This window comes from Mustela lutreola, chromosome 8, assembly GCF_030435805.1.
Source record: "Mustela lutreola isolate mMusLut2 chromosome 8, mMusLut2.pri, whole genome shotgun sequence".
Classification (NCBI taxonomy): domain Eukaryota; kingdom Metazoa; phylum Chordata; class Mammalia; order Carnivora; family Mustelidae; genus Mustela; species Mustela lutreola.
In genome coordinates this window covers 24,431,172-24,451,291 of record NC_081297.1, presented here as the reverse complement: position 1 = coordinate 24,451,291, position 20,120 = coordinate 24,431,172, and the positions used below count along the sequence as shown (strand labels likewise).

Here is a 20,120-nt window from a genome sequence, read left to right as displayed (position 1 = left end):
GGCTTTCAGAGCAGAGTTCAATTACTGTCAACTTTCTAATTGCAAATATTTTGATTTAATGTTTGCTCACCAAGAACTAACATACTGAGAGGTGGAAAAAGTAGTCTAGTCGTGCTGGTTATAGTCCACTTTAAAGACTTCACTTTTATTTAAAAAAAATTTTTTTTCAACATTTTATTTTAAAGTGTGATTATGAAGAGTACTTTACACAGCTACCATGATAATACTTTTGTATATGAGCGCAGTGGGGGAAAAGAGAGTGTTGTTCCAGGCTTCCTTGGCCCTGAAATGTAATTCTCTGGCTCTTAAAAGCCCCAAGGAACAATGAAATTTGCTTTAGTTTCCTAACTCCTCCCTGGCTTCGTCTCTCCGGCATTCAGCCTATCCTCACTCTGCCCATTTAATTACCATCCAAACACAGGTCTCTTCCTTTGGGCCCAGTGCATGTGTTGTGCTTTCACTGTGGACCTTCCATGCATCCTGTCCATGAGCCTCTACAGACTGCTTACACATCCCAAAAGAGGCCCTTTCTCCCCTATGCCACCAGGATGCCTCCTTGGAAAAATCTCCTTTCTGCAGCTTCACGTAAATGCCACCTCCTCCTAAAAGCCCTCCTGACCCCTCCAGTAACACTGAATGTTATCCAGGTGCATCTTCCCGGAACATTGGCTTTGTACCTCTTTTCCAACATTACTGCATTCACTTTAATAGCAAAGGTGTCTCACTAATACATAAAAAATATCAGCCCCTCCATTGAATGCTTACCATGAGCCAGGCACCGTGTTTGGGGCCTCTTTCAGCTTCCTGCGATAAGATTTTTCTTTTTCATCTTTGTTTCTCATACTATCCTCCTTTGGACTTACTAGATCCTCAGCAAGTATCTGCCACGTTGAATGGGAATGTCGTCAGGTGAAATTTCCGGGTGCCTGGAAAGCAAATGTCTTTATGTTAACTTCCTGTGCTCTGAGAATTTGAAGTCCAAGCTCTCCCCCTCGAACCTATATAAGTAACTCTTCTTAATGTTTCAAGGAGAGTCACAATAGCTGGTCACAAGCCTGTAAAGAGGCCATGATGCTAATGAAGAGGTCAGAGTGCTTTTGGCTGAACTTGCATTTCATCAGTGTGGACGTGAGGGCGGGTAGGACACAGATCGCTCATTGGCTGAACAGATGCTCACTGAGCATTTACTTCTTGCCAGTTTCTCACGTCGCTCAGGTGGTACCTACTTGCCCATGTGTGGGGGTGGGATCAGAGAAGCTAGTTATACCTATGCCTCTCCTTTTCATGGAGCATGGCGTGCACTTCTCACCCAGCGGATCATGTTTTGGAAGTCACTAGAACAAGACAAGGTGGGCCGGCCTCAGGCTCGCGCTCCTTGCAGTAGGTCTCAGCCCGTCTCCGGCATATCCTTCTTCACACCCAACAGGTGAGGCCCGACCACGTGACAGCACATATACGACGCTGACTCTTCGTAACTCTGAACCAGCCAGACAGGGTGGCCAAGTTAAGGCTTTTCTAAGTGGGTCTACTGTGTGGTCTTCAAAATAAAGGACCTGACGTGATTCTGTGGGGAACACCTTGTAGGGATGTATTTATCTGTGCAACTGAAAAGCTCTCTGTGATTCAAGGAAGCGTGTTTTAAAATTAAACTGCCTTGGAAAGAAATTAGTGTGGAGAGTCGATACATTTGAAAAATGAGCCTTACCAGTCAGTCCTCACCCAGGTTTAGTCCTTGTAAAGGAAGAGCTACTGCCGAGAATCACCTGCGCTAATTTTACCAAGTGCTTTTAGTTTTCTGATTTATAATTGGCTTCTACCCGTTGAAATAGGAAATGTCCTTGAAGATAAAGTTGCTTGTTGTTGTATTAATATGCTCAAGAATCTTGCCCTACGGTGCCGGGCTGGCTTAGTCAGTGGAGCCTGCAACGCTTGATCTCTGGGTTGTAAGTTCAAGCCGCACACTGGGTTTAGAGATTACTTAAAAAACAAAACAAAGCGGGACGCCTGGGTGGCTCAGTTGGTTAAGCAGCTGCCTTCGGCTCAGGTCATGATCCCAGCGTCCTGGTATCGAGTCCCACATCGAGCTCCTTGCTCCGCAGGGAGCCTGCTTCTCCCTCTGACTCTGCCTTCCACTCTGTCTGCCTGTGCTGGCTCTCACTCACTCTCTCTCTGACAAATAAATAAAAAATTTAAAAAAAAAAAAAAGCAAAAACTTAAAAAAAAAACGATTCTTGCCCTTATTTAGTAAGGGAAAGTTACAAACAACAACAACAACAAAAAACTTATGTATTCCTATGTAGCCCTGCTAGGTGCAGATGAATTCGCTAAAACGGCATGTTCCCTATCTTCTGAGAGCTTGGAGTGCGAAAATAAAGGGAAAGTTGTAAAAAACAAACGTGGCTTCAAAATCCCAAGCCCAGAAACTTTCAAGAGACCATTTCCCATGCTTTTCAATAATAATTTTTAGCTGTTTTGATTTAGGAAAATAAGGCGATGTACCCTAAAAGGGGTGTGCTGTGATCTCTGAATTATCTATAGTCAGAAAAACAAACATCCTTTCTGGTCCTTACTCTGCTTCAGTTTCATCATCTCCTTGCTCCTGCTTTAATATTTTTTTCTTCACTTTATGTGTCTTTTGTTGCAAGTTCCCTCAAATCCTTTGCGGAAGAAGGCTGGCTCCAAACAAGCCAGCATGTGAATGGTAATTAGCTACTAACCACGGGCCACCCTGGTGGGTGGCTGAGGACGGGCAGACATAGCTTTGGACTCTGCCCTTCAGGAGGTCACAGTGTGAGGGAGGGACATGAACCATTAATATAAGAAGGGAGTTTCAAAGTAAAAGTCTGAGGGCTAGAAGAGAACCTAGAATCGGCATGTGACCCAGACTTCTTGAGCAACAAGGAAGAACATCAAGAAAAGCTTCTCGTGATGCCAGAAGCTCCCCCTCATTGCCAAGCAGCAGTTAGCCAGGACAGGAAAAGGGTGGACAGGTTGGGTTTGTAAGCTCAGGAGAGACAGGCAGAGACACATTCAAGGACCTGGAGACGGGTGTGAAATGCTGAGCCCAGAGAAGGGCAGCCGGCTGAACTGGGCCCCAGTAGAGTGGCTTGAAAGGTGTCTACTGCCTTCCAGGTGCAGATTTGCCTCTGAAGGTTGGAAGGATAACTCTGGGGGAGACCTATTTGAATCCGTGTTTTAAAAAGAACACTCTGGGGGCACTTGGGTGGCTCAGTTGGTTAGGCATCTGCCTCTGGCTTGGGTCATGACCCCAGTGTGCTGGGATTCAGCCCAGGCCTCAGGCTCCCTGCTCAGCAGGGAGTCTGCTTCTCCCTCTGCCCCATCCCCTGCTCCCGGTGCACTCTCTCTCTCTGTCTCATGCTCTGTGCTGTCTCTCAAATAAATAAAATCTTTAAAAGAAAGAAAGAAGGGAGGGAAGGAAGGAAGGAAGAAAGAGTGCTCTGTAGGCTTGGTGAAGGCAGAGCAGACTGTTGGGGAGACGGGGGTTAGAAGCTCTTACCGGGAGTCACCTGAGAAAGGTTGGTGGTGGTTGCACTTCAGTTGTGGCTTTGAGGACAAAGATCTCAGGAGAAATGAAGGAACTAGTGAAGTGGGGGTGAATCTAGGATGACCCTTGGATTTTGGGTTGTTTTTTGTTTGTTTGTTTTGTTTATACCTCAACAGTTGGCTAGATTAGTTGGAGAGAGTGTAGACAGACCTCTGAATCCTGCCCGAGGACTACGTAGGATTGGTGTAGTAATCATCCACTTAGGGTTGCTATCATTGTATTCATAGGCTAAACTCTGATTCATTCTAACAGAGCTCTCCAGGAAGTGCCGTTCGTGATCGATATTTGGCATTCTCTAAGCAGACTGGTTCAAATCGCGGCTTTTCGGCTCTGTGACTTTAGGTGTCTTCACTTTTCTTGGCCTCACCTTCCTCCTGTAGTGTCAACTTGGCAGTGTTTTAGCGAGAATCTGAGATAAGAGAGACTAAGTGCTTTGCATGGCCATCTGATGCATAGTCCGCTTAGTGAATGAATGAATGAATGAATGAAGCATCACTGTTGCTTCACAGTCTCCAAGTGAGGCTGGGGGTTCCCTCTTACTGAGAGCGCAGGGTCTTATGTTTAATGGATGGCCAATAAGTACTTATTGAATCTATAATATTGCTACTTCATCTTTTCTGATTGTCTTTCTCCTAACCTGCCAGAGGTTGTGTTAACCTTCTTTTACAAAGATTCTTTCTATGCTTTTGTCCTTGTGTGGTTTACTTTTACTTAAACCTTATTTCATTTGATCCCCTTTTCACTTACAGAGATGACCCACACTTCATAATTTCTGACATTTTCCTATAAAATGTCTCCTTGGCAATTCTCCATTTGCACGCCTAACCTCACACAAGAGTGCTTTCGATAGTAGGATCTTGGTCCTTGTGTGACTGGACTGTGATAAGAATTACTTGGAGTGCTGAACCTTTTCTAAAATTCTCACTGGGTCCCAGGACTTCGACTAACAAAGATCAGTCCATTAAGAACCTGATGAAATAGCTTGAACCACAGTCACTGCACTGAAAAGACATGTAATTTGATCAGAAATATTTGTACACGAAGCTATCAATTCTAGGCATGGCTAGAAATTAGCAAATCTGTAATAATAAAGAAGAATTCAAAATAGCTCTTGAGTTCATAAATCTCTGCCTGCTGTCTGCTTTAGTTGGAGGATTCAAAATATATATTCTATTATTTTACATGTAGCATTAGTATAAGCATTGGATAAGTTTATCCCGGTGTCATTGATCTTTTCCCTTTTACTCCCTTTTACCGGTTATAAATGAAAATAGATAAACATTAAAAAAAAAATAGAAAACCAGAAACTTGCCCTGGAAAATACATTAAATTGTAATGAAGAAAAAAATTATCTATTTTGGCTCCTTCTACCACCCAAAAATACACATAACATTTTACTATTTTGAATTAAGCTCTACCTACATGCAGATGAATGCACTCTCCCTAAATTTATAGTACTTACAATACGGTTTCATATTTTGCTTTTTTCAGAAGTTATAATAAGAGCATTTTCCTGTGTCATCAAATAGTCTTTGAAAGTAGAACTCGAACGTTTGCATAATGTTCCAGTATGCATGTAAACATTCCCATACCATGAGATATTTTGGTTGCTAGTCTCAATAAGGCCATAATGAAATCTTTGTGCGTAAATATGTCTTACATGTCTCTAAATATTTCCTTAAGGCAGATCCTCAGCAGCAAAGTACCATTTTGAGACTCCAGATATATACTGCTAAACTGTTTTTCAGGAAAGTTGAGCGAATTTGCACTCTGGCCACTGTTCTGTCTTGGCTGGTCACCAGATCCCCAGTCACTCTGGATCTATCTAATTTTTCACAGACCAGACAATGCACTGGTTGATCGGATTTGTTTTCACTGCCTCCCAAGTGGTGCTTTCTGTCCTATCCCTACAATGTGACTTTTGGACACTTTTAGGACTAACTTGCTATTTAAAGGGGAAAGATTTTTCCCTGAAGCGTAAAGCTAGATTTCTATTCATGAGACATTTCAAAGGGTTGTTTGATGTTTACAGTGCTGCGAGTAAAGTTTGGTTCCTTAAATGTGGCATCCATTTTAGCACTGTTCACACAAAACTAAAGTCAAGCATCCCTCTTCCCCATGGTGTTTGGGGGCTTATCTAGCAGCAGTAATTCCAAACAAATATCCCAGTTAGTTGATCTTTGGGCGTTTGGAAAGCTATTTGAAATCTGGGCAGTTTTCCATTATGTTATACCTTCTGAAAATTATTTTTAAAAAATAAACCACGCTTTAGTTTTAGTTTGTAGACAGGAGAATTTTATGTGTGTAGCCACTGCTTTCTTCATTTATCACTAAAAATGAACATTTTAAACTAGACGGTCACATTTGTTTCTTTTACATATGTAAAAGAAGATGTAATTATTTGTAGGATATTCTAATGCAGTGGGATTTGGGTATAGTTCTTCATTTGACATGCCTGTTCCACTTTCAAACTTTGACCAAAAAAAAAAAAAAAAAAGAAAGAAAGAAAAAAAGTTTAATCTTACTGGAATTTTAGAGTTAATGGCAAATTTATTCATTTCAGAATGAGATTTTTGACTCCCTCATTCTTAAATAAGGCATAAACGAATTACTTTCTTTCTCTCTACTCAGTTCAGTTCAGGTTCACAGATGAGAACCAAATGCTAGATATTATGCAAGTGCACACACACACACACACAACATAGTTGAACAGAGACTGATCCCTTACAGACCAATGCAATACAACATGATGCATGCTAAACACACTTTTGATCACCTTATGTGATATACTCACTAGGAGAGCCCCTTCCCCCAAGGAACAGCTAACTCAGAAAAACCACACCTGTGCTCTTAGGAACTGACCATTCGACAACCAATTTCCATTCAAGCATTCCTATTTCCACATGCGAATTTTCTGTGCCTGCCTCATATCTCAGCATCTTTTTCTTCATGTCTTCTTGGTGGTTGTAAATATAGATAAATATCAAGAAATAGGATGCAAGTAGATTGCAAAGTAAAACTGAAAACCTTAAAAAAGAAGATGCAGTTGTCGTGAAGTCGATGCAAGTGATACTGGAGCGAAGCAAAAGCTCCCTACAAAGCCCTGTGAGGATGTGACAGAGTCGGACCCTCAACACAAGAGGAGAAACTGACAGAGATAGTACATCAGGATAAGTGCTTCACAGAAGCACAGGTTGCCTAACAACAGCTTAACAGAGGACCTTGGTAAAAAATGATAAAGCCTTCAGAAATAATTTTGCAAAAATAGCCTTCTTCATCATCGGGGTGCAAAAGTCAAGGAACAATGTCATAGCACAAAATTTTGTCACCCCCAAATCCAACATTCAGTTACTTCTTTGTTCTAGAATTAGGACATATTTATAATATGACTTATTTTTTTAAAATGATGACTTATGATATTTTATTTCCTAATTTGAAACCTTAATCATGTCTTTTAATATAACATTATTCGATGTTGGTTTCTGTATATTTTGGTTATCTACTGTTGTGTAACAAGCCAGCCCAAACCACAGGTTTCAAACAACCATTTTATTACGTCCCATAATTCTGTGGGTTGGCCAGATTCTACTGGGTTGGCTGCAGCTGTGCTTGCAGTCATGTGGGATCTTGGCTGGGTTAGAATGTTCGAGATGACTCACCCATTCATCTGGTACCTTCTCAGGGACAGCTGCAAGGCTGAGCTCATAAGGAATGTGGAGGTGACTGGCTCTTATATTCCCCATGTGATCTGAGGGCCTCTCTTTCTCCACAAGAGAGGTAGCCAGACTTCTTACATCACAGCTCAGGTTTCTCTGAGGCACGAAAGCAGAAGCTACTTCCAAAGACTTGGGTCCCGGACACATGGCATCACTTCCGCCCCATACTATTGGTTCGACTGAGCCACGGGCGAGCTCGGCTTCGCTTAGAAGGGAGGGAGCACACAGACATGAGTGTGGGAAGGCACAGTCCACTGAAGGCTGTCTATGGATGCCAGAAGACACACTGTATTAAGTGCATTCATTTAAAAAGGCATTTCCAGTACCAGTTACCCATGGAAAATGAGGACCCCCCTGTAGCTGCAGTCGCTTCGGTGGGTCATTTCCAAAAGCCTAATGAGCTGTGATGTCAATCGCAACAGTCAGTCTGTTTTTAAGAATCACAGGTCTCAAGTGAAGGAATTCGTCTATAAGCAGATTACAGCCTGGGTTTGACTCATAAACTTCAGCCCCTTATTGTTAGGTTTATGAAAGAACAAGTGTAGGTGTATTTGCCTAGGGATACTCAGCAAATGTTTGGAAAATAATATAATGTTTGGTATATAATAATAATTTTGAACATTTGTATGTGGTTTTTTTTTAAGATTTTATTTATTTATTTGACAGAGAGAGAGATCACAAGTAGGCAGAGAGATAGGCAGAGAGAGAAGAGGAAGCAGGCTCCCTGCTGAGCAGAGAGCCTGATGTGGGGCTTGATCCCAGCACCCTGGGATCATGACTCGAGACGAAAGCAGAATTTTAACCCACTGAGCCACCCAGGCGCCCCTGTATGTGTTTTATAATTTAGGTAGTGCTTTTAGGTGTCACCTTATTTGCATTTCATTTCAAATCTTACACGCGAGATCCGGCAGATATGATTCCAGTTTTCAAGTGAGGAAACTAACTCATGGTAAAATTTAAACTTTTTAAAATGTGTATATTTTTCAGTTACACAGGTAGGAAACATTGGAGCCAGAACTCCAGGGTTCTTTCAGACCAGCTGTCCCTCCTAGAGTTCTTTTGAACTGAGAAGGATCTCAAACTGAAACCCATTCATTCTCTCTCCATGTACATGTGTGTATGTATCCACATGTATATAAACTGCACATTAAAAAATTCTTAATATGTACAGCCTTCACTGATAGTTAATGAATGAAATTGGTAGGTAATGAATGAAATTCATTCTCATTACATATATATGCATATAATATACAAATGTACATATATGTATATATTATATATACATATAAGTGTATATATATTATATATATAATATATGTATATGTATATAAGGTATATATAAAATATACATTTTGGGGTGCCTGGGTGGTTCAGTGGATTAAGCCTCTGCCTTCGGCTCAGCTCATGCTCCCAGGGTCTTGGAATCAAGCCCCGCATCAGGTTCTCTGCTCAACGGGGGGCCTGCTTCCTCCTCTCTCTCTGCCTGCCTCTCTGCCTACTTGTGATCTCTGTCAAATAAATAAAATCTTTATAAAAAATAAATAAATATACATTTTAAAGTACACCTTCATTGATGAATGAATATTCTTCATTGAATGATCTTTAGAAGGTCATTAATATCCATTTTCAAGCTAAAGGATATTACAGAACCATAAATGCCATCTGGAAATCATCTGGTCCAACCCTTTCATTTCACAGATAGGAAAAGAGGCTCAGAGTGGTCAAGGTACTTGCTCCAAATCACACAGCTATTTATTGGAACAGCCAAGAGCTCTTGACTCTGAACCTACCATTCTTGCAACTACATCAGGCCACCTCAAGAATAGTCTTCCAGATGAAATTGTGTGAGGAACATGATGCTTTATATGTTTAAAACGTTAACCTACGATTCACCTGGAATTCAAAGGAACACCAATTGTAAGCTCTTTAAGGGACTAAAGATAGTTAAAGGACCAGTGGTGCAATTTGCTGCAAATACCGGTGTTTCTGCAAGACAGCCTAGTGCTAAGAATCTGTGGAAGAGAAAAGGTGAGAACCAGCTGCAGTGTAGAGAGCTCTTTATGAGGAAAAAGAAGCCATAATCATTGTGTCTAATAACTTGTTCCTTGTTCCACTGCGAGGAATATGCTAGTAGCAAAATCAAGGAATTTACATCAAATAGTCTCACAGAAGTGACTGTGGAACCTTTTTCTGAGAATGAGGGATTGAGATGAGCTAAATCCATAAAGGTCAGTTCTGTAGACAGCATTTTGACAGCATCACACTTGTCCCCACTCCAATGTTACTGTGACAAGTAGTGAGTAATGTTGCTTTTTGACCTGAATAGAGATCGAGGGCTTTTTTCCCCCTCTCCCTCCTCCTCTCCCTCCTTCTAATTCCCTTCCCTCCCTTCTTCTATTAAGGAAAAAATGTTTTCAATTTGTGGACTAAACAGATAAATTACAGAAGCCAGTAGTAATATTAATAGCATTTACCGAAGTCCTAGTGTATGTGACTTGAAGAGCTGACCAGCTAGCGTGTGTTTGACTAAAGAGTCAATTTAAAAATGGGCAGAGGACCTGAATAGGAATTTTTCCAAAAAAGACATACAGATGGCCAACAGATGCATGAAGAGATGTGCAGTATCACTCATCATCAAGAAAAGGCAATCGGAAAAACGATAATGAGATCCCCTTATACCTGCCTCCATGGCTGTGATCAAAAAGACAAGAAATGACAAGTGTTGGCGAGGATGTGGACCAAAGGGAAGCCTTCCTCACGATTGGGTGGGAAAGTAAGCTGATGCAGCCACTATGGAAACAGTCTGGAAGTTCCTCAGACAACTAAAAATAGAAATGCCATATGATCCAGTAATTATACTTGTAGGTGTTTACCAAATTAAATGAAAACACTAATTAAAAAATACATATGCACCCCTGTGTTTACTGCAGCATTACTTACACTAGCCAAGTTAGAGAAGCAATCCAAGTGTCCATCAATAGAGGAAATGGGTAAAGAAGATGGGGTACGAGGGAATATTACTCAGCCATAAAAAAGGAGATCTCGCCATTTGCAAATAGATTGACCTAGAGGACATTATGCTAAGTAAATAAAACAGACAAAGACAAACACCATAAGATTTCACTAATTCTGGAATCTAAAAGACAAAAACAGAAACAGACTCACAGATACAGAGAACAAACTGGCAGTTGCCAGAGGGGAGGCAGTGGGAGGAAGGGCAAAGTAGATGAAGGGGATTAAGAGATACAAACTTCTAGCTATAAATCCCAAGGATGAAAAGTACAGCATAAGGAACATAGTAATACTGTAATAATTATATGGTGACGGGTGTTAAGTAACTACACTTACGGCGAGCATTTCAAAATGTAATAATTGTTGGATCACTAGATTCAACACCTAAAACTCATATAATATTGTACATCAAGTGTACTTCAATTAAAAATAAAAATTTTAAGAATAAAGTCAATTAAGCTACAAACTCTACCCCAACAGCTGAACAACCCAATGTGATTTCCGATTTTAATAATTACTGGACTCCCCTGATCTATAGATTTTTGATGAACTCAGGGAAGGTCTGAGCTAACATAGTGGAAGGGACCTTTCCCAAGTGCACCCATCTGCCAATGCCTTTTTCAAGGAGTGTCACTTCCTGGGTACATCTTCATCACCATCTTCATATTTATTACTTGGAATTTGGAAATATCCTCGGATGTCTATCCAACTTCCTTAGTCAAATGGCGGGGGGGAAGGCAAAAAAAAAGCTTGGAAATGAAACCTACTTTTTTCCGCTGAATACAAGAATCTCACTGTTCATTTATATCTTTGAGTGGTTTTGTTTTATTTATGTCACAGTTTGAAGAACTCACTGGGTCCCATTATTGCTCTGTGTACTGAAGCGGTCAGATTGCATCCTCCTTATTCAGGCCTGGTTATTGATTTTTTTGACGATGCTTAATATGAAAAGTCATAAAGCTCCATGCTGTAGAGCCTTAGAACCATACATATCTAGGCAGGTGGTGGGTGTGAGGCCGAAACTCTGTGTCCCATTGTTCAGCCACCAGACCGACACTGAGAGAAGACATGTCACAGGTTTGAACCTGCACATGATGGAAGTATTCAAACAAGCTTTAAAAAATATTATGTGGTTTTAAAAATGTTTGGTCACAAGAAAGGGGAACCCTCCCACACTGTTGGTGGGAATGCAAACTGGTACAACCACTCTGGAAAACAGCATGGAGGTTCCTCAAAATGTTGAAAATAGAACTACCCTATGACCCAGCAATTGCACTACTGGGTATTTACCCTAAAGATAGAAACGTAGTGATCCGAAGGGGCACGTGCACCCGAATGTTTATAGCAGCAATGTCCACAATAGCCAAACTATGGAAAGAACCTAGATGTCCATCAACAGGTGAATGGATCAAGAAGATGTGGTATATATACACAATGGAATACTCTGCAGCCATCAAAAGAAATGAAATCTTGCCATTTGCGACGATGTGGATGGAACTAGAGGGTATCATGCTTAGCGAAATAAGTCAAGCAGAGAAAGACAACTATCATATGATCTCCCTGATAAGAGGAAGTGGAGATGCAACATGGGGGGTTAAGGGGGTAGGAGAAGAATAAATGATACAAGATGGGATTGGGAGGGAAACAAACCATAAGTGACTCTTAATCTCACAAAACAAACTGAGGGTTGCTGGGGGGAGGGGGGTTGGGAGAGGGGGGTAGGGTGATGGACATTGGGGGGGGGGGGTATGTGCTATGGTGAGTGCTGTGAAGTGTGTAAACCTGGCGATTCACAGACCTGTACCCCTGGGGATAAAAATATTTTATATGTTTATAAAAAATAAAAAAAAATGTTTGGTCACAGATCAAATGTCAGCAAGGGCAGTGTTTATAGAGTACTGCTACTCAGTGTGATATGCCGCCCCCACCCCCGCCCCGGCAAATAGAAGTGCCTGCCTATTTGTACCAGAAGACACTTTTTTTTTTTTTTTTAGAGACCCATTATTTGGGGGATACTTTTATAGAAGCAGCAAGTCCAGTTAGAAACTTCCAGTATCTCGTGCCACTTCTTCTTTCTCACCATCTCCACTGGCATCTTCTCAGACCAAGCCACCACCTGACTTTTTCCCCAGGTTCTAGCGATGTCCCCATTGGTCTCTGCAGATGCACAGGCTCCCCTTCATCCATTCTCCATGGGGCTACTAGTTATTCAGTTCATACCTTCTCCTGCATGAAACTCTGAAATGCTTTCCTGTTTTTTTGTTTGTTTGTTTGTTTTAAAATCAGGTAGGGGTTTGATCAGGGAAAGAAAACAGCTATAGGTGAAATGGAATAAGGATTTATTACAGAGATTCGAACTTACGCAGTTCTTGGGGAGGTGAACTGAAAATCAATTCACCCAACATCAACCTGCCAGTTTGACCCCTGCATCTAAACTTGCAAAGCAGGCACCTTCAGCCAGGTCCAGGACCAGGTGTGGGAGAGGCAGGGGCAGGAAAAGGGCTTGAGTCTAAAATCCTGGAGGACAGGAAGTCCCATCCTCTGAAATGAGAAGTGTAACCAAAATGGATATTCAACTCAGGGGGACAGAAAAATCTTATGCATAATGGCCTGAGTGAAATAACTGTGGCAAAATCTTGGGGAAACAAAGTGAAAATTGCCCTCCAAACTCCCCACCCACCACCAAATCTCCAACAGTTTGGCAAATTTATAAAAGGTAATTGATGCGTGTATTTTAAAAAATGACACATCCTACGTATTGTCTCTGGTTTCCAGCTCAACCGTATAGTACTGGTTTTCTTCTCTCTTTTTTTTTTTTATTTGAAGTTTGTGTTCTTTTCTGATTCCATATCCATTGGGGTTCAAAGCATTGTTTCCTTTGACCAGCTTATACTGGTAATTGCAGACTAGCCTCCGTGTCTCTGACTGATCAGATTTCACATTTGAAGTACAACAGAGCTTTTGGCAACTGCGTTTATAGCTCCTCTGTCGATTTTCCCACTACCTTCCATGGCAGGTGTGTGCAATGCAGAAGCTCCCGTGGATGCCTGCAAAATGCCAGAAGCCTGCTTTTTTTCCATGCGGGTTGCCCCTTTCTGTACACTGGCCGCTGTCATTGTCCATTCCCCTCCCCCACACTGTGAACTCTTCACTCCATGGTGGAAGCCAATGGTAGCCCCTTGCCTGTACCTTGGAAAGAGAACAGCTTTCAGGCTGAATGTGGGTGGAAGAGCCCTACAGAAACAGCACGTAACTAGGCAGAAACCATGAGCGCTGTATACAGACTCTGTCTGACCAAAGCAAACACTCCATCCTAGAGCAACGTCCGCTACAGTTTCTTCTTTCATCCTTTAAGTATGGGTTACCTTGTTTGTGATCATAGGAAACAGCAACTCCTTCTGCCTCAGGAATTTCCCAGGAGAGATGACATTTCTTAAGTTGTTTTTTTTTTTCTTCACAGATTCACAGGTGGTGAGTTTGAAACTTACTAATATTGCTCTTTCAAATCTGTATCAATTAACTATGCAGTTTGGTGCTTTTCTAGTAAAACGGCTAGTGTTGTTGCTTTTTTCCTTTTTTTTTTTTTTTTTTCCTTTTTAAAAAATTGAAGCCTATGGGGTGTCTGGGTGGCTCAGTGGGTTAAGCCGCTGCTTTCGGCTCAGGTCATGATCTCAGGGTCCTGGATCGAGTCCTACATCGGGCTCTCTGCTCAGCAGGGAGCCTGTTTCCTCCTCCTCTCTCTCTCTGCCTGCCTCTCTGCCTACTTGTCATCTCTGTCTGTCAAATAAGTAAGTAAAATCTTTAAAAAAATACAAATAAATAAAAAATTGAAATCTAGTTGACATGCAATGATAGTGATAGCGTTTTATCAGTTTATTCAAGTTCCTGGGCCCCCTCGGCCAAAAGAAATGAAAGAACAAATGAATCCATATGGAAGATTGAATCGATCATGAATGGAACTGTGATTTTTGTCAACAGAAAGAACTAGTGACATATCCCTTGCTCTCAGTAACAGGGAATAAAGCATCGAACAGTGTGGTCCTAGACATCGTCAAGGAAAATCATTGCCCCGTGCAGTGACTGGCAGGCACACAGTGACTCTCTAAACAGACACCAGCTTCTGTCACATGTGAATCATTTAAATGATGGAAGAAGAGCACTACCAACCGAAAACTAATGGCCATGCTAGCCACAAGTCCTACAGTTGTCTGTCAAACAGTCGGAATCAATTATTTACACATTCTAGGCCAATATATATCCCACCCCTCAGTTCCTGATAATTGCAGATAAAAGCTGTTTTAGCCTCCGAGCGCTTTTTCTGCCATCTCTGCTCTCTTCTCACCGTGTCTCTTGAATGTACCACTGTGCATCGTCCTCTGCCTGTTCTCCCCGAAATGATCTCCTCTCTACCCAAACGCTTCCTCTGAAAAAAATCATCTAGGGAATACACGGTAGTTCCTCCTGCTAGCAGAACAGAGCTGTCATTTGTTAACCACGGGCTGTGTGCTAGACCTGTGGTCGCTTTGATACTTGGTAGCTCATTTCATTGAATTCCTTTGACCTTAGGAAATGTGCTTTGTTATTCTAATTTACAGAGAAGAAAAAGAGAGGCTCAGAAGGTCAGAGATTTCAGAATGTCTTTTTAAGGAACAGCTTGGGAGCTCTGGAGGCATTTTCCTTTACCTGGTTCCCAGGCAGTTTGTCCCGGCCCTCCGAATGTATGCGGCCAGCACTCGGTGTAGACCACTGTTTCTGGCAGGGGTTCCGCTCTTGGCCATGAAGGTGTTTGTCTTCACCCTTTCAGTCGTGCCTTCTTCTTTCCAAGAGAATCCCTTCGTTTAGGAAACATACGGACGCATGAAAGCGCTGGAACTGGGATTCTTGTCAGTGATGGGAACTTGGTGACTACTTAGTTTGATTTACAAATGAAAATAAACAGGATAAATAGAGAGGATTTTTACTCTTTGGAAGCAGCACTTTTCAGTTTCAATCAGAGTCACTTTCATTATAACAAAGGATTTTTGCTTTTTTAAAGATTTATTTATTTGAGAAAGAGCGTGTGTACATAGGCGGGGGAGGGGCAGAGAGAGAGAATCATCAGGCAGACACGCCACCAAGCACGGACCCCTTCACCTCCGACACTGGGCTCAATCCCAGGACTTGAGCGGAAACCCATAGTCAGACGCTTAACCAACTGCACCACTCAGGAGCCTCGGAATTTTTGCTTTTAATGATTTTCCAAGTATTTCTGACTATGTGCGCTAGACCAAAGAAAACATCTACAGCAAGGAAAGTCTTTATTCTTGTTTTTTATTAGTAAACCTAGGCATGCCCCCTCCCAGTTGTTCTTTGGGGGGAATAACCTGTTAAATCATCAAGGTCAGAGATTTTTGTCCTACGTATTTAAATCTACAATTTCTGACACGTGATGGACCTTTCAACAGAAGTTTGTTCACTTGTGAACAAAGTGAATGAGTAATGGAACGATCAATAGCCTCAGTCTATTTAATTTATTTGAAAAGCAACAAATGAAAAATTTCTGATACAAGGCTGGTTTTGACCTAAGTTATTGATTATGAAGAGTTTTTTTTTTTTTTAATGGAGATTATTGTTGAATTAACCAAGGAAGTACAGCCGTGACTAATGAGATAAAATTAAGCAAAAGGAAACTCTGAACTGAATACCAAGAAATACTTTCAGTATTTGAGGCTGGGGATTAAATCAGGTGAAGGCGTCCCAGTGGAAGTGGCCGGGGACATTTAACACCATGCATGTCACTGAAGGCTGCAGTGAACTTCAACAATTTACTAGACACTGACTCTGGCTTTGGCAGGATGATAAGTGGGATCATATCTCTAGTTCCATTGATTCTCTTTCTTACACAGGTATCCGTTCACAGCCCCCCCTCCCCAGTGGACGAAATTTATGTGTGTGTTACATTTTCTGATTATAGTTTTCTTTTCTTTTCTTTTTTTTTTTTTCCAGAAAACACTCTTTTTAGAGCCTCTTCCTGGTATCACCAGAAATGTCTTCCTTAAGTGGGAAAGTCCAGACGGTGTTGGGCCCCATAGAGCCCAGCAAACTGGGCCGTACCCTGACTCATGAACATCTGGCGATGACCTTTGACTGCTGTTACTACCCGCCTGCCCTGTGTCATGAAGCCACGTCTCGGGAACCTATTATGATGAAAAACTTATTCTGGATTCAAAAAAACCCTTATTCCCATAAAGAGAATCTTCGGCTGAATCAGGAGATGGAAGCCGTAAGGGAAGAACTGTTGTATTTTAAAGCCAAAGGTGGAGGGGCTGTGGTGGAGAACACGACCGTTGGGATTAGCCGAGACATGAAGGCTCTGAGATGGTTTGCGGAAGAGACAGGCATCCACATCATAGCTGGAGCTGGGTTTTACGTGGAGGCAACTCACTCCCCGGAGACCAGAGCCATGTCGGTAGAGCAGGTGAGAAGTCCTGAGGACGTGGGCAATACTTGCGTATCAATTCAGAAAGGCCAGAACCTCAGACACTGGATTTTCCCTCTGTCATCCCCACTAAGGAATGTCACTGACTCAGAGGTAGCATGCTACAGAAATGTGCTAGCTAGCAAAGACATCTGCCAGTGGAGACCCAAATTAGGAACATTTCATCTCCTAAAGAAAATAGCATCAAGGGAGGAGAGCTTAACCCTCTAGTCACTGAAAACCCCCAAGTGTTAACATTCAGGGATATGTGGTATTCCTACTCTGTAGTGGTACCACAGCCTATTTGTAAACCTCATTTTCCCATTATAAACTTCAGTTACATAACCCCGATTTCCTTTCTGGATTTTATCATAACCAGCAATGAAAATTCACGGTAGGATGAAATCTGGCAGGCAGAGACTTGGCACATGGGCGAGTATGTTTCCTTCTTTTACAAAACAGGAAGGGTGGCAGAAAATCCATTCCTGGTTTTGTTATCATAGGATCTTAAGCAAGAATGGGCAGAAGGAAAGAAAGCTTTCAGAGAGAAACGGAATGAATCAGCCACGAAGCTCCTTTGCATATATATGTGCTCCCTTTCTGAACATGCCTGGATGTGTTTATACATGTTTATACCTATTGTCTGTATGTGTATGTATCTTCCCTTGCCTGCTTGCTAGGCAAAGAATGTCAGTTGCAATGCCAGTCTTCGCCATGATTCAGTTAATCGTTAAAATCTTTGTATCACAAAGCTTTATCTGTATCATTTTCCAGTCAGGTCTTTACCTTTTTATATGCATATATTGTTTGAAGATTACTCTGAAGTCAGCATTACACCTTCTTCCAACCACTCTTAGTAGTAATATACCTATGAATCAAAAAATGCCATAGGAGTATTGTGTGCTGTGAATCTTTTGTGCTGCATGGGATTAAGGACTGCATACATTAGGGAGAATTAAAGGATTAGTTGATATAGTTGACGTAGTTCAAGGGCAGTCTTTTTATGTTGTAGATGTTTCTCAGGTTAAATTATAGATTTTTTTTTTTTCTCATCTGAATGTCCTTTCATGAAGTCACTTTTCCCCCCATAGCTTCCTAAAGCCACAGATTTCTCATCAAATAATCACAGTAAGATAATATTGAATCTTTGATTTAGAATAATTTGCTGAATTTGAGATTTGGCCTTTCTCATTGACTCATATTAATTGAATGGATGGCAGATACATTTTTAAAAGAATGAATGACCAAAGGAATAAATCCATTCACCTACTGTGGTGACTCTGGGTTGATCAATTCCATAGTCTATAAAATATTTTCTTTCCTGCTCTTCCTTAGCTTACTGATGTCCTCGTTAATGAAATTCTCCATGGAGCTGATGGAACTAGTATCAAGTGTGGCATCATTGGAGAAATTGGCTGCTCCTGGCCTCTGGCTGAGAGCGAAAGGAAGGTTCTTCAAGCAACAGCTCATGCTCAGGCTCAGCTAGGCTGTCCTGTTATTATTCATCCTGGAAGGAATGCAAGTGCACCATTTCAGATTATCCGAGTATTGCAAGAAGCAGGTGTAGACATCTCCAAAACGGTTATGTCTCACATCGATAGGTAAGCCGACTCTCTCCAAATGAGTCCAAGTCACCAGATGATAATGGATGGTCAAATAAATAATATCATCAGATTAGTGGAATACTAATCACCTACAGAAAACCACTAACCACCTGGATGAGAGTATCTTACAGTAGACATTAGTAAAAGTCAGTGCTGCCAGTTCTGTGTCCTGACTCTGGGCTGTTGGTGTCCTAATATTTTGTGTAAATCATTTCTTTTCATTTACTTAATCCTTCATAACCTTCATAGGAGCTGTCCCTGTGTATTTCACTTCTTTGCCTCAAGTTCTGATACTACAGTAGCTGCCAAGTCTCCTTGCTCAGTATTTGTCCGTAGTTAAAGTGATAAATTTATCTGCAAATATAAAGGGAATGGAAAGTGAACGGTTTCACCCTGAGAAGAAAACCACAAATGTAAATATTCAAATGTGCTGTTGTGACTGGTGGTTTGAGTCATCCGAATTTGGGAAAATGCAATTATAAAACACAATACTGGGGCATAAGCCTGGGTGGCTCAGTCAGTTAAGCATCCTACTCTAGATTTTGGCTCAGGTCATGATCTCAGAGTTGTGAGACTGAGCCGTGCATGGGACTCCAGGCTCCACAGTGAGCCCGAAGTCTGCTTCAGATTCTCTCTCCCTCTCCCTCTGCCCCTCCCCTCCTCTCTCTCTCTCTCTCTCTCAAATAAATAAATCTTAAAAAAAAAAAAAAAACCCATAATAGTAATGGGTATATTATTTGGTAGTATTCTTGGTTTCCCATAGCAACTATAACAAATTATAAGAAACTGGGTGGCTGAAAACAAGAGATTTCTTATTCACAGCTCTGGAGGCCAGAGCTGCACTTCCTCCAAAGGCTCTAGGGTAAAATCCTACCTCCCTTCTTTCACTGTCTGATTGTTCCAAACATACCTTGGCTTGTGGCTACATAACTTTAATTTCTGCCTCTTTCTTTACATGGCCCCCTCCTGTCTGTCTGTGTCTTCTCCTCTTTTGTTTCTTAGAAGGACATATCATTAGATTTCGTGTCTACCCAGATAAACCAAAACGATCTCCTTTAAGATCCCTAACTTCATCACAACTGCAAAGACTCTTTCCCCAAACAGGATCACTTTCAGAGATTCAGAGCGTTAAAACATGAACATATCTTTTTGGATCTCACCACTCAACCCCCCCCAACTCATGATATTAGATATGTAGGGGTCCACAAAATAAGTGACTATCTTGTTTGAACAGATGTTGGCTGCAGTTTGTTTCTTGAAGAAACCTAACAGTATTACAAAGTCCAGACATTAGCCTTTAGATGAAATTGGTTAAGAAATTAACACAGGACAGAGGTGCCTGGGTGCCTCAGTGGGTTAAAGCCTCTGCCTTCAGCTCGGGTCATGATCTCGGTGTCCTGCGATCGAGCCCCACATCGGTCTCTCTGGTCCGCATCGGTCTCTCTGCTCAGCAGGGAGCCTGCCTCTCCCTCTCTCTCTGCCTGCCTCTCTGCCTACTTGTGATCTCTGTCAAATAAATAAAATTTTTAAAAAAAGAAATTAACATAGGAAAATGAGACTAATAACACATTACAATTACTTCTATCTTGCCTATTGGAGTAAAGCCATATTAACAGACTGGTAGTCCCTCATCGCCACACCTGGCATTCTGCTCTTTGATAAACTAATAGTTCTACAGGATGCACTGATAATATGCTTCTACTTAATATAAATGTTATAAAATCCTGTGCTGAAAAGAAATTAAAAGTTACAATTGTGGCAGAATG

At 41.5% G+C, this 20,120-nt stretch overlaps 1 protein-coding gene across 1 annotated transcript in view; it reads left to right on the top strand.

The window, feature by feature from the left end:
- PTER (phosphotriesterase related) overlaps nt 1-20,120 on the top strand; it is a 65,041-nt gene that overhangs the window by 19,025 nt on the left and 25,896 nt on the right. Inside the window, exons 2-3 of the mRNA XM_059184043.1 lie at nt 16,279-16,750; nt 18,086-18,351. Of these exons, the coding sequence (XP_059040026.1) occupies nt 16,319-16,750; nt 18,086-18,351 (698 nt within the window). The 5' untranslated portion in view covers nt 16,279-16,318. The remainder of the gene's footprint in view (nt 1-16,278; nt 16,751-18,085; nt 18,352-20,120) is intronic.